The sequence below is a fragment of the Symphalangus syndactylus genome, chromosome 1 (assembly GCF_028878055.3).
Source record: "Symphalangus syndactylus isolate Jambi chromosome 1, NHGRI_mSymSyn1-v2.1_pri, whole genome shotgun sequence".
NCBI lineage: Eukaryota > Metazoa > Chordata > Mammalia > Primates > Hylobatidae > Symphalangus > Symphalangus syndactylus.
In genome coordinates, this window is record NC_072423.2 from 111557978 (window position 1) to 111573260 (window position 15283).

Below are 15283 nucleotides of genomic sequence, written 5' to 3' on the forward strand. Positions count from 1 at the left end.
CCTAGCAGTCCCACTAAGATTCCTTAGTCCGTTTATTCTCCCGCTTTTAGGATAATATAGCACCATGTCCTTTGGTTCGAATCTCCTGTTCCCTTTCCTTGTCTCTATCAACTGTTAGGATCTTGCTTCTTACTTATTTCTCTATTCCTGTGGATCAGTCCCTTGGGAGTCCATTGTTCTATCTAAGGTCAGCCTTTCCACTTGCAAGCTAAATCTCATTCCCCTCTAATCTGGTAATGTTGCTCTAGCAGTTCTCTCCTCTCCTGCATCATCATTTTCTGCATACAGTCTGTTGGTCAGATCTTAATACCCCACCTAGCTGCAGTGAATGCTGGGAAATGGAGTCTTTATAACTGGCAGCCGTGTGACTATGAAGGGGAAAGCTATTGAGGCAGATAAGCAGGCAGTCTCTGCCATACTTTCAACGCTTATTTAAAAAAAAAAAAAGAAAAACCAACTATTTTGGGAACAATTTTACTGAGATATAATTCATATATCACACCATTCATTTGAAATGAACAGTTTGGTGGGTTTTAGTATATTCACAGAGTTCTACATGTATCACTACAGTCAATTTTAGAACACTATTATCACCCCAAAAAGAAACCCTGTGCTCTTCAACTGTCATCTTCAATCTCCCTATCACCACACCCAGCCTTAGGTAACCACTAATCTACTTTGTGTCTCTATAGATTTGCCTATTGTGGATATTTCGTGTAATGGAATCATATATTGTCTTTTGTGACTGGCTTCTTTCATTTATGTAATGTTTTAAAGGTTCATCCATGTTGTAACATTTATTTTCTGACTTTTTTTTTTTTTTTTTTGAGACAGGATTTTGCTCTGTCATCCCAGCTGGAGTGCAGTGTCTTGATCGCTACTCACTGCCACTTTGCCCTCCTGGGCCCAAGCGATCCTGCTGCCACAGCCTGCAGAGTAGGTGGGACCACAGGTATGTGCCACCACGCCTGGGTAATATTTTTATTTTTTGTAGAGACAAGCTCTCACTATGTTGACCAGGCTAGTCTTGAACTCCTGGGCTCAAGTGATCCTCCCACTTCAGCCTCCCAAAGTGCTGGGATTATAGGCATGAGCCACCAAGCCGAGGCTGATTACTTTAAAAAATTTTTTTTAGTAAAGATGTGATCTCACTATGTTGCCCTGGTGTTGAACTCCTGCTTAAGCAATTCTCCCACCTCAACCTCCCAGAGTGCTAATAACTGCACCCGGCCTTTTTTTTTTTTTTTCATGATGAAGTTTTGCTTTTGTTGCCCAGTCTGGAGAGCAGTGGTACGATCTCGGCTCACTGCAACCTCCACCTCCCAGGTTCAAGCGCCTCCTTAGATTGTGCCCATTCCACCTCCCCTTCCATTAGGGTTCTTTCTTCTGGGCACCCTCGTACCCTTGCCGTAGTTTTCTCATCCCTATCCAGTTAACCACTCAGTCACTTTGCTTGCCCTGCCAAGGCTCTGTTCTTCTTCTTTTTTTTTTTTTTTGGAGACAGAGTCTCGCTCTGTTGCCCAGGCTAGAGCGCAGTGGTGTGATCTTGGCTCACTGCAACCTCCACCTCCTGGGTTCAAGCGATTCTCCTACCTCAGCCTCCTGAGTAGCTGAAATTATAGGCACCCACCACCACGCCTGGCTAATTTTTGTATTTTAGTAGATATGGGGTTCACCATGTTGGCTAGGCTGGTCTTGAACTCCTTACCTCAGGTGATCTGCACCCCCCTCAGTCTCCCAAAGTGCTGGGATTACAGGTGTGAACAGCCGTGCCTGGCCAGGCTTTGTTTCTCTATTAATTACAGACCTAATCATGCTGGTCCAGTGGCTTTCCCTTCCTTACAGAATAAAATGCAGATTGCTCTGCATGACATACGATATCCTCCAGTCTAACCATCACCCCATCTTTCCAGCCTTATTTTCAAAAATCTCCTTTCCAAATTCTTTTTTTTTTTTTTGAGACGGAGTCTCGCACTGTCATCCAGGCTGGAGTGCAGTGACGCGATCTCGGCTCACTGCAAGCTCCGCCTCCTGGGTTCACGCCATTCTCCTGCCTCAGCCTCCCGAGTAGCTGGGACTACAGGCGCCCGCCACCACACCTGGCTAATTTTTTTGTATTTTTAGTAGAGACGGGGTTTCACCGTGTTAGCCAGGATGTTCTCAATCTCCTGACCTCGTGATCTGCCCGCCTTGGCCTCCCAAAGTGCTGGGATTACAGGCGTGAGCCACCACGCCCGACCACCAAATTCTTGTACTACTGGTCATTGAGGTTATTTGCTCAAGCTGTTTCCTCACCTTAGAAAGTATTCCTGAACCATCATTACCACTCTTCCCAGGGGACTTGCCCTCCTTCTTCAAGGTCCATCCAGGTCAGATATCATCTTATCTGAAGCCCTCTGGCAGAATCACTTGCTTTTTCTCTTGAGTTCATACCAGAGAAGATAAGCTTTTGTTACAGCACTTAATTACATTGTGCTGTTTTCCCTAAGAGTGTTTTCCAGATAAAGCTACATCTCTAGTAGCTAGAACAAGGAATGGCCCATAGAAGACAGTGGTTTGGGGCCGGATGCAGTGGCTCACGCCTGAAATCCCAGCATTTTGGGAGGCCAAGGCAGGTAGATCACTTGAGGTCAAGAGTTCGAGACCAGCCTGGCCAATATGGTCAAACCCCATCTCTACTAAAAATACAAAAATTAGCTGGGCGTGGTGGTGTGCACCTGTAATTTTAGTTACTCGTGAGGCTGATGCAGGAGAATTGGTGGAACCCGGGAGGAGGAGGTTGCATTGAGCTGAGATCACGCCACTGCACTCCAGCCTAGGCAACAGAGAGAGACTCTGTCTCAAAAAAACGAAAACAAAAAAGTGGTTTGTTTGAGACTGGTCGGGGCAATAAGAATTGAGACAAGGAGCCGGATGCAGTGGCTCACGCCTGTAATCCCAGCACTTCGGGAGGCTGAGGCGGGCGGATCGCGAGGTCAGAGTTCGAGACCAGCCTGACCAACATGGTGAAACCCTGTCTCTACTAAAAATACAAAAATTAGGCCAGGGGCGGTGACTCACATCTGTAATCCCAGCACTTTGGGAGGCTGAGGCAGGCAGATCACGAGGTCAGGAGATTGAGACCATCCTGGCTAACACGGTGAAACCCTGTCTCTACTAAAAATAAAAAATAAAAAAATTAGCCGGGCATATTGGCGGGTGCCTGTAGTCCTAGCTACTTGGGAGGCTGAGGCAGGAGAATGGCGTGAACGCGGGAGGCGGAGCTTGCAGTGAGCCAAGATTGCGCCACTGCACTCCAGCCTGGGCAACAGAGGAGACTCCATCTCAAAAAAAAAAAACAAAAAATTATCCAGGCATGGTGGTGCACGCCTGTAATCCCAGCTACTCAGGCGGCTGAGGCAGGAGAACTGCTTGAACCCGGGAGGCAGAGGTTGCAGTGAGCCGAGATTGCACCACTGCACTCCAGCCTGGGCGACAGAGCAAGATTATGTCACACGCACACACGCACACACAGAATTGAGACAAGGGACCTGTAGTCCCAACTATTCTTGAGGCTGAGCATGTGTCTTAAAAAAAAAAAAAAAAAAAAAAAATGGCCAGTGCAGTGGCCCACGCCTGTAATCTCAGCACTTTGGGAGGCCAAGGCAGGTAGATCGCTTGAGCCCAGGAGTTTGAGACCAGTCTGGCCCATATGATGGAACCCCATATCTACAGCAATTAGCCAAATGTGGTGGTGTGCACCTGTGGTCTCAGCTACTTGGGTTACTGAGGTGGGAGAACTGATTGAGCATGGGAGGTTGAGGCTGCAGTGAGCCATGATCACGCCACTGCACTCCAGTCTGGGTGACAGAGGCAGACCCTCTCTGATAAAAAAAAGTTGACACAAGGCCACTGGGCCTGGCAAGGAGAAGATCACCATTGCACTGCAGTAGTAGGTGGTAGAGTGACTAAGAAGGAAGCATAAAAGATGGATGGGAGCACTTAGAATTTATCTTTAAAGTACCTGATTTTTATTTTTTGAGACAGAGTCTTGCTCTGTTGCCGAGGCTGGAGTGGTGCGATCTTGGCTCACTGCAGCCTCCGCCTCCCAGGTTCCAGCCATTCTCCTGCCTCAGCCTCCCAGGTAGCTGGGATTACAGGCACGCTCACCATGCCTGGGTAATTTTTGTATTTTTAGTAGAGATGGGGTTTGACCATGTTGGCCAGGCTGGTCTTGAACTCCTGATCTCAGCTGATCACCCCCCTTGGCCTCCCAAAGTGCTAGGATTACAGACGTGAGCCATCACGCCCGGCTTCTAAAAGACCTGATGTTTGTGGTGACCATTTTCTAGAAAAATTTGTAACATTAAATTGTGGATATGTCTTCTTTTGACCAATCCAGCAGCTGTGGGAGACATGTTTAGAACAGCGCTGTCTTTCTGTGATGGTGGACATGCTGTATATCTGCACTGTCCAGTACCGTAGCTCCCAGCCACATGTGGCTATCGAGCATTGAATATGGTCAGTGTGGCCAAGGAACTGAATTTGAAAATGAAAATTTTTAGGCCAAGTGCAGTAGTTCACACCTGTAATCCCAGCACTTTGGAAGGCTGAGGCAGGCAGATGGCTTGAGCTCAGGAGTTTGAGACCAGTCTAGGTAACATGGCAAGACCTTTTATTCAATACTTTAAAATTTTTACTTACTTGATAAAAAGGAAGAACATTTTAAAATTTAAACATCCGTTTTTTGTTGTTCTTGTTTTTGACACAGGGTCTCACTCTGGCACCCAGGCTGGAGTGCAGTGGTACGATCATGGCTCACTGTAGACTTGACCTACTGGCTGAAGCTGTCCTCTCACCTCAGTTTCCCACCCTTACCCACCGAGTAGCTGGGATTACAGACGCTCACCAACATGCCTGGCTAATTTTTATTTTTTGTAGAAATGAGGTCTCACTGTATTGCCCAGGCTGGTCTCGAGCTCCTGGACTCAAATATCCTGGGATTACAGGTGGGAGTCACTGTGCCTGACAAGCATTGTTTTTTTGTTTTTCTTTTTTGTTTTTTAACGATAAATTAATTCGCTATGTGCGGTGGCTCACGCCTGTAATCCCAGCACTTTGTGGGGGCTGAGGCTGGTGGATCACCTGAGATCAGGAGTTCGAGACCAGCCTGGCCAATAAGACAAAACCCTGTCTCTACTAAAAATACAAAAATTAGCCGGACGTAGTGGTGGATGCCTATAATCCCAGCTACTTGGGAGGCTGAGGCGGGAGAATCGCTTGAACCTGGGAGGCAGGATTGTACTGAGCTGAGATCGTGCCATTACACTCCAGTCTGGGGGACAAGATGGACTCTGTCTCAGAAAAAAAAAAAAAAAAAAGATAGGCTGGGCACAGTGGCTCACGCCTGTAATCCCAGCACTTTAGGAGGCCAGGGTGGACGGATCACCTGAGGTTGGGAAGTTCAGACCAGCCTGACCAACATGGAGAAACCCTGTCTCTACTGAAAATACAAAATTACCCGGGCATGGTGGTGCATGCCTGTAATCCCAGCTACCGGGGAGGCAGAGGTTGTAGTGAATTGAGATCGCGCCATTGCTCTCCAGCCTGGGCAACAAGAGCGAAACTCTGTCTTAAAAAAAAAAAGTCACATGTGGCTACTAGCTACCACATTGGGCAGTGAAGCTGTGACATTACCAGTTTTAGGATTGAATGCAATCCAGACTTTGTTGTGTTCACATTTGAAGCAGTGACTCTGCTCCCTAAATATGTATAATTTTTACTTTTTTTTTTTTTTTTTTTGACGGATTCTCACTCTGTCACTCAAGCTGGAGTGCAGTGGCACGATCTTGGCTCACTGCAGCCTCTGTCTCCTGGGTTCAACTGATCTTCCCGCCTCAGCCTCCCTAGTAGCTGGAACTACAGGTGTGTACCACCACTCCCGGCTAATTTTTGTATTTCTTTTCTTTTTTTTTTTGAGACGGAGTTGCTCTGTCACCAGACTGGAGTGCAGTGGTGCGATCTCGGCTCACTGCAACCTCTGCCTCCCAGGTACAAGCGGTTCTCCTGCCTCAGCCTCCCAAGTAGCTGGGACTATAGGTGTGTGCCACCACGTCTGGCTAATTTTTTGTGTTTTTAGTAGAGATGGGGTTTCACCGTGTTAGCCAGGATGGTCTCGATCTCCTGATCTCATGATCCTCCTGCCTCAGTCTCCCAAAGTGCTGGGATTACAGGCATGAGCCACCACGCCCAGCCAAATTTTTGTATTTTTAGTAGAGATGGGGTTTGACCATGTTGGCCAGGCTGGTCTCGAACTCCTGACCTCAAGTAATCTGCCCGCCTTGGCTTCCCAGAATGCTGGGATTATAGGGGAGAGCCACCACACCTGGCCCCTTAATCTTTTAAATTGATATCCATGACGCCTTTTACCTTTTCTGAAATAGATTTTTTCAGTTTCTCTACTGTCACTCTATCAAAATTTGTAAATTTTCCTTGGAATACTAGACAGAGGATTAAGCCACATGTTTTTCCAGTCCAACTTTTGTTACATCTGTATTTTCCTTTTACATGTTGACTGGTTCAAACTGGCTAGCATCCCAAGTAAGGTGTGAATTAAATCCTGACATGGGGCTGGGCGTGGTGGCTCATACCTGTAAGACCAGCACTTTGAGAGGCCAAGGCAGGCGGATTACCTGTGGTCAGGAGTTCAAGACTAGCCTGGCCAACATGGTGAACCCGTCTCTACTAAAAATACAAAAATTAAGGCTGGGTGCAGTGGCTCACGCCTGTAATCCCAGCATTTTGGGAGGTCGAGACAGGTGGATCACAAGGTCAGGAGTTCAAGACCAGCCTGGCCAAGATGTTCCCCATCTCTACTAAAACTACAAAAATTAGCCGGGCGTGGTAGCGGGTGCCTGTAGTCCCAGCTACTTGGAAGGCTGAGACACGAGAATCGCTTGAACCCGGGAGGTGGAGGCTGCAGTGAGCTGAGATCGTGCCACTGCATTCCAGCCTGGGTGATAGAGTGCGACTCCATCTTAAAAAAAAAAAATTCCGCCGGGTGCTGCGGTGGCTCACGCCTGTAATCCCAGCACTTTGGGAGGCCGAGGCGGGTGGATCACGAGGTCAGGAGATCGAGACCACGGGTGAAACTCCGTCTCTACTAAAAATACAAAAAATTAGCCGGGCGTGGTGGCGGGCGCCTGTAGTCCCAGCTACTCGGAGGCTGAGGCAGGAGAATGGCCTGAACCCAGGAGGCGGAGCTTGCAGTGAGCTGAGATTGTGCCACTGCACTCCAGCCTGGGCAACAGAGCGAGACTCCGTCTCAAAAAAAAAAAAAAGAGAAAATTGCCAAAGACTGCTATGTGAAATGCAGAGAATTGCTCATTAATGCATGGTTTTAATTTACCTACTGAAGCATAGTCAGTAGCCACTGTAGCATCTGAAGAACATATGATAGACACACCACTCCCACACTCAGCACCCAGGTAAACAAGGCAGGCAGCAGTGCAGATGAGCTATAGTTATCCCAGGAAATCACTTTGACTTGTAAAGCGTGAAAAGGACTGGCCTTCACTTATCATTCTTTCTATAGCAGAGCTCCCTAAAGCTCAGAAAGCCACAGCTGGCTGGATGTCATGGCTCCACCTATTATAATCCCACCACTTTGGAAGGCAGAGGCGGGTGGGTCACTTAAGCCTAGTAGTTCATCACTGAGCCCAGGAGTTCGAGACCAGCCTGGGCAACATGGCAAAACCCCATCTCCACACACACACACACACACACACACACACACACAAATACAAAAAAAAATTAGCTGGGAATGGTGGCACACACCTGTAGTCTCAGCTACTCGGGAGGCTGAGGTGGGAGGATCACCTGAGCCCAGGAGTTTGAAGCTGCAGTGAGCCGTGATGACAGCACTGCACTCCAGCCTGGGCAACAGAGTGAGACCTTGTCTCCAGGGAAAAAAAAAAAAAAGAGAAAGCCACGCCCTTCCTTGACATCATCTGTAATGAGTAAACAGACATTAAAACACTCAGAGTAAACAGGTGTAAGACATGCTAGAACCAAAGAACCAAGAGTTGATGATTTCAGAGTGACTCAAACATATGTGACATTATTTCTTCCTCTGGTGTGTACAGAAAAAAGATACACACATCTAAAAGAAATGTATGCAAAAACATCATAAACTATCGCAAGGACAAAAAACCAAACACCGCATGTTCTCACTCATAGGTGGGAATTGAACAATGAGAACTCATGGACACAGGAAGGGGAACATCACACTCCGGGGACTGTTGTGGGGTGGGGGGAGGGGGGAGGGACAGCATTAGGAGATATACCTAATGCTAAATGACAAGTTAATGGGTACAGGAAATCAACATGGCACATGGATACATATGTAACAAACCTGCACATTGTGCACATGTACCCTAAAACCTAAATTATAATAAAAAAGGGTAGAAAACAAACATAATAGGATTTTTGTTTGTTTGTTTTTGTGACTCGGAGTCTCCCTCTGTCCCCCAGACTGGAGTGCAGTGGCGCGATCTCGTCTCACTGCAACCTCTGCTCCCGGGTTCGCGCCATTCTCCTATCTCAGCCTCAGTAGCTGGAACTACAGGTGCCTGCCACCACGCCTGGCTAATTTTTAAAATTTTTAGTAGAGACTGGGTTTCACCGTGTTAGCCAGGATGGTCTCTATGCTGATCTCATGATCTGCCCGCCTTGGGCCTCCCAAAGTGCTGGGATTACAGGCGTGAGCCACCACACCCGCCCCCTTTTTTTTTTCCCCCGAGATGGAGTCTCGCTCTGTCACCTAGGCTGGAGTGCAATGGCACGATCTCGGCTCACTGCAGCCTCCGCCTCTCGGGTTCAAGCGATTTTCCTGCCTCAGCCTCCCAAGTAGCTGGGACTACAGGGGCATGGCACTACGCCTGGCTAATATTTTGTATTTTTAGTAGAGACGGGGTTTCACCATGTTAGCCAGGATGGTCTCAATTTTCTGACCTCATGATCCGCCTGCCTCGGCCTCCCAAAGTGCTGGGATTACAGGTGTGAGCCACCACGCTCGGCCTGTGTTTTTTTTTTTTTTTTTGAGACGGAGTCTCGCTCTGTCGCCCAGGCTGGAGTGCAGTGGCGCAGTCTCGGCTCACTGCAAGCTCCGCCTCCCGGGTTCACGCCATTCTCCTGTCTCAGCCTCTCCGAGTAGCTGGGACTACAGGCGCCCGCCACCACACCCGGCTAATTTTTTGTAGTTTTTTAGTAGAGACGGGGTTTCACCGTGGTCTCGATCTCCTGACCTCGTGATCCGCCCTCCTCGGCCTCCCAAAGTGCTGGGATTACAAGCGTGAGCCACCGCGCCCGGCTTTTTTTTTTTTTTTGAGACGGAGTTTCTCTCTTGTTGCCCAGACTGGAGTGCAATGGCGTGATCTTGGCTCACTGCAACCTCCGCCTCCCAGGTTCAAGCGGTTCTCCTGCCTCAGCCTCCTGAGTAGCTGGGATTACAGGCACCCGCCACCACGCCTGGCTAATTTTTTTTTTGTATTTTTAGTAGAGACGGGATTTCGCCATGTTGGCCAGACTGGTCTCGATTTCCTGACCTCAGGTGATCCATTTGCCTCGGCCTCCCAAAGTGCTGGGATTACAGGCGTGAGCTGCCACGCCCGGTCATGTAAGTTTTAAAAAGCCCATATGGTCACACTGAATGTAGACATAGAGTTAATGAAATACATCAGAGACTGAGTTTGTGAAGTTAAGGAAAAATATTAAAACTAGTTAATCGCCCTAAGTTACATATTAATTAATCGAGTCTTTCACAGTGTCACCAAGGTTTGCCTGAGTAGGCAAAGGAGAATAATATGCTAAAACTGTAGAATCACTTCTCTTGACGCAGGGAAGGAAGGAGGGTAAGAGAGTGGAATGTTCAGAAATGTGGACTCTGAAACGGATTGCTTAATTTGCTTCAGTGTCCAATTCTGCCTCTTACTGGCTAGCAGTGTGACTGACGTTGAACAAATTAGCCTTTCCGTACTCAGTTTCTTCATCTGTAAATGAGAGTATTAGAACTTACCTTACAGGAGGACTGTTGCGAGGATTGTCTGTTTAAAGTTTATAACTACATTATTTGTTAGCTGTTTCTTACATTTTTCCTCTTCTACAAAGTAGTGGTGGGAGACAAGGCTTCCCTACCTTTAGTTTGATGCCTGTGGTTCTAAGTATAAGGAGAAAACGGAAGAGAGGAAAGAGGAAGTAAAAAAATGAAAGATGATCTAAATAAATGGAAAGGCGACCATGTTCGTATGTCAGAAGACTTAACATTGTAAAGATGGCAGTACTCCCCAAATCAGTCTATAGATTCAGTGTAATTCCTATCAAAATTCCAGCTGGCTTTTTTGCAGAAATTGACAAACTGTTCCTAAAATGCATATGGAAATTCAGGAAACCCAGAATAACCAAAATAATCTTGGAAAAAAACAAAGCTGGAGGACTCACACCTCCAGATTTTAAAACTTACTGCAAAGCAACAGTAATCAAGACTGTGGTACTAGTGTAAGGGTAGACAATATAGACCAATGGAATAGGATTAATCCAAAAGTAAACCCTCAGTTGATAATTAGTTGATTTCTCAAGTGTGCCAGGACCATCCAGTTGGGGGGAAAATAGTCTTTTCAGTAAATAATGCTGAGGCGACTGGATTTCCAAATGAAAAAGAATGAAGTTGGACCCCTTACCTCATATCATGTATAAAAATTAACTCAAAATGAATCAAAGGCCTAAAGTGTAAGACTTAAAACTATAGAAAGAAGCATATATATATTTTTTACGACCTTGAATTTGGCAGTGGTATTTTAGATATGCCACTAAACCATCAGTAACCAAAGGGAAAAATAGATAAATTTGACTTCAACAAAATAAAAAACGTTGTGCCCCAAAGGACATCATCAAGAAAGTAAAAAAACTGAGTTTAAAAATGGGCAATAGGGGCTGGGTGCGGTGGCTGACTCCTGTAATCCTAGCACTTTGGGAGGCCGAGGCAAGTGGATCACCTGAGGTCGGGAGTTTGAGACCAGTCTGGTCAACACGGTAAAACCCCGTCTCTACTAAAAATACAAAAATTAGCCAGGTGTGGTGGTAAACGCCTGTAATCCCAGCTATTTGGGAGGCTGAGGCAGGAGAATTGCTTGAACCTGGGAGGCGGAGGTTGCAGTGAGCCGAGATCACGCCACTGCACTCCAGCCTGGGTGACAGAGTAAGACTCTGTCTCAAAAAAAAAAAAAGGCGGGCGGGGGGCAATGGGCCAGGTGCAGTGGCTCACGCCTGTAGTCCCAACACTTAGGGAGCCAACATGGGAGAATCACTTGAGGCTAGGAGTTTGAGACCAGCCAGGGCAACACAGCAAGACCCCATCTCTACATAAAAGGCAATTAAAATTTTTTCCCCTGAGACAGAGTCTTGCTGTCACCCAGGTTGGAGTGCAGTGGCGCGATCTCGGCTCACTGCAACCTCCGCCTCCCAGGTTCAAACAGTTCTCCTGCCTCAGCCTCCTGAGTAGCTGGGATTACAGGTGCCTGCCACCACACTAGGCTAATCTTTGTATTCATAGTAGAGAATGGTTTCACTATGTTGGCCAGGCTGATTTCGAACTCCTGACCTCAAGTGATCTGCCCATCTGAGCCTCCCAAAGTACTTGGATTACAGGCGTGAGCCACTGCACCCAGCCAAGATAATTAATTTTTTAGAAAGTGGGGGCATCACTTGAGCCCAGGAGTTTTAAGACCATCCTGGGCAACATGGTGAAACTCTGTCTTTACAAAAAAACCACAAAAATTAGCTGGGCGTGGTGTGTGTGCCTGTACTCCCAGCTACTTGGGAGACTGAAGTGGGAGGATTACCTGAGCCTGGGAAGTCAAGGTTGTGGTAAGCCATGATAACACCACCGCACTCCAGCCCGGATGACAGTGAGACCCTGTCTCAAAAAAAAATTAAAAATTGTAAAAGAAATACTGTTATTTGTATATTGTTACTGGTGACTTAATTAGATATAACTGACTTTTGGATAAATAAACCTCTACTCCAAACTCAAGTTATTTCTGAGACTAAACCTATCCTGGAAAATGACACGTCTGGGAGAGCGAAGCGTGATTTCCTTTCTTGACAAACCATGTAATTGTAAAGAACGCTGGATTATAGCAAAGTGGAAAGGAAAGATAATTCTGCAAAGTTTCTCCTGCATTTTTCAAGGAAAAAACAGCAAGTTTGATTTTCTGTGCTTGTACTTTTTACTTCTCTTTTTTCTGAGACACAGTCTCACTCTGCCACTCATGCAGTAGTGAGATCTCGGCTCACTGCAACCTCCACCTTCCAGTTTCAAGTGATTCTCGTGCCTTAGCCTTCCGAGCAGCTGGGATTACAGGCAGGTGCCACCATGCCCAGCTAATTTTTGTATTTTCAGTAGAGACAGGGTTTTGCCATGTTTGCCAGGCTAGTCTCGAACTCCTGACCTCAAGTGATCCACCCACCTCGGCCTCCCAAAGTGCTGGGATTATGGGCATGAGCCACTGTGCCTGGCTGGACTGGGGTCTTTAAACGTGAATTCCCTCCCTATAAACAAAGGTGGAGACAGAGTCTGGACATTTCTAGGAAGGGAAGGCACAAACAGAATAGAAGACATATGCAGTAATCTCAAACACACCAAAGCACCCAGAAGGAATGGAGTGCAGGCTGAAAGTGCAGGGAGGAAGGTGGGGCTGGAGAAGGCCCAAGAACAGGCAATGATTTATTCTCTATCTATAAGGATACTTTTCAAACCATAACAAGATTTAAGTCAATACTGGAACAAATATTGTGGGCATGTTGAACTATAAACAAAGCAAAGATAGCCTTTTTTTTTTTTTTTTTTTTGGGATAGATTCTTGCTCTGTAGCCCAGGCTGGAGTGCAGTGGTGCGATCTCAGCTCACTGCAAGCTCCGCCTTCCGAGTTCATGCCATTCTGCCTCAGCCTCCTGAGTAGCTGGGACTACAGGCGCCCGCCACCATGCCCGGCTAATTTTTTGTATTTTTAATAGAGACGGGCTTTCACCATGTTAGCCAGGATGGTCTCGATCTCCTGACCTCGTGATCTTCCCGCTTCGGCCTCCCAAAGTGCTGGAATTACAGGCGTGAGCCTCCACACCTGGTCGAAAGAGGTTATTTCTCAAGAATTGAATGTCTTCTAGGTAGGATGCTTCTCAAAGGTGGCAGCCTTTTCTTTTTCTTTTTTGGATACGACGGAGTTTTGCTCTTGTCGCCCAGGCTGGAGTGTAGTGGCGCTAACTCGCGTTAACTTGGCTCACTGCAACCTTTGCCTCCTGTGTTCAAGTGATTCTCCTGCCTCAGCATCTCAGTAGTTGGGATTACAGGTGCCCACCACCACGCCCACCTAATTTTTGTATTTTTAGTGGAGATGGGGTTACACCATGTTGGTGGTCAGGCTTGTCTTGAACTCCTGACCTCAGGTGATCCACCCACCTTTCAAAGTACTGGGATTGCAGGCATGAACCAGCACACTTGGCCAAAGCAGCCTTTTCTTGAAATGGGGAGTTCCTGTTGACATTTCTTTGCATCCCATAGGGTCATGGTTGTTTGACTTCGGGCAAAAACCCATACAGATTAGGCCTTATGAGAGATGTAAAGTTTATTAAATCTTTTTTTTATTTTGTGAGACAGTGTCTTACTGTGTCACTCAGGCTGGAGTGTAGTGGCGTGATTTCAGCTCACTGCAACCTCTGCGTCCTGTACTCAAGTGATCCTCCCACTTAGCCTCCTGAGTAGCTGTGACCACAGATGCACACCACCACACCCAGCTAATTTTTTGTATTTTGGGTAGAGATGGGGTTTCACTGTGTTCTTTAGGATGGTCTCCAACTCTTAGGCTCAAGTGATTTGCCTGCCTCGGCTTCCCAAAGTGCTGGGATTACAGGTGTGAGCCACCGCGCCCAGCGCATTTTTTTATTTTTATTTTATTTATTTATTTATTTTTGAGACGGAGTCTCACTCTGTCACCAGGCTGGAGTGCAGTGGCACGATCTTAGCTCACTGCAAGCTCCACCTCCTGGGTTCACGCCATTCTCATGCCTCAGCCTCCCAAGTAGCTGGGACTACAGGCACACCCTTCAGACGCCCGGCTAATTCTTTGTGTTTTTAGTAGAGACGGGATTTCACTGTGTTAGCCAGGATGGTCTGGATCTCCTTACTTCGTGATCTTCCCGCCTCGGCCTCCCAAAGTGCTGGGATTACAGGTGTGAGCCACCACGCATGGCCAATTTTTTTTATTTTTATGAGATAGGGTCTTGCTATTTTGCCCAAGCTGGTCTCAAACTCTGGACTCTAGCTATCTTCCCACCTCAGCCTACTCAGCCTCCTGAGTAGATGGGATTACAGGCATGAGTTGCCACACTTGACTCTAACTGGGGAACTTCACTCTCTTTTTTTTTTTTTTGAGACGCATTTTCACTCTTGTTGCCTAAGCTGAAGTGCAGTGGCACCATCTCAGCTCACTGCAACTTCCACCTCCCGGGTTCAAGTGATTCTCCTGCCTCAGCCTCCTGAGTAGCTGAGATAACAGGTGCGCACCACCATGCCCAGCTACTTTTTGTATTTTTAGTAGAGATGGGGTTTCACCATGTTGGTCAGGCTGGTCTCGAACTCCTGACATCGTGATCCACAGGCCTCGGCTCCCAAAGTGCTGGGATTACAGGCGTGAGCCACCGTGCCCACCCTTTTTTTTTTTTTTTTGACAGAGTCTCACTGTGTTGCCCAGGCTGGAGTGCAGTGGCGCGTTCTCAGCTCACTGCAACCTCTGCCTCCCGAATTCAAGTGATTCTCATGCCTCAGCATCCTGAGTAGCCTTTCAGGGGTTACAGGTGCCTGCCACCAACCCAGCTAATTAATTTTTTTTTTTTTTTTGAGACGGGGTTTTTCTCTTGTTGCCCAGGCTGGAATGCAATGGTGAGATCTCAGCTTACTGCAGCCTCTGCCTCCTGGGTTCAAGAGATTCTCCTGCCTCAGCCTCTCGAGTAGCTGGGTTATGGGTACATGCCACTACATCCAAGTTATTTTTATATTTTTTGTAGAGATGGGGTTTCACAATGTTGGCCAGGCTGGTCTTGAACTCCGGACCTCAAGTGATCCGCCTACCTCAGCCTCCCAAAGTGCTGGCATTACAGGCATGAGCCATTGCTCCCAGCCTTGACTGCATGCTTTTGTTTGAAGATTTGTATTGAGCACATTTCCCTATCATCGATATGCTTCTTATTGTGC

At 47.1% G+C, this 15283-nt stretch overlaps 1 protein-coding gene across 10 annotated transcripts in view; it reads left to right on the plus strand.

The window, feature by feature from the left end:
- The window catches only part of RHOA (ras homolog family member A), a 61049-nt gene that overhangs the window by 19122 nt on the left and 26644 nt on the right, over positions 1 to 15283 (plus strand). For 2 of the 10 annotated variants that reach the window (XM_063610663.1, XM_063610693.1), the window contains 2 exons: positions 835 to 952; positions 9536 to 9655. The exons of 3 other annotated variants lie outside the window; for them this stretch is intronic. Coding sequence is in view for 1 of the 7 variants with exons in the window: in XM_063610688.1 (XP_063466758.1) it covers positions 4793 to 4988; positions 9536 to 9655 (316 nt within the window). In the remaining 6 variants the exon portion in view is untranslated. Of the gene's footprint in view, positions 1 to 834; positions 953 to 4750; positions 4989 to 9535; positions 9656 to 15283 lie in introns of all 10 variants that reach the window. 5 more of the 10 variants (XM_063610661.1, XM_063610670.1, XM_063610688.1 and 2 more) reach the window with 4 other exon arrangements.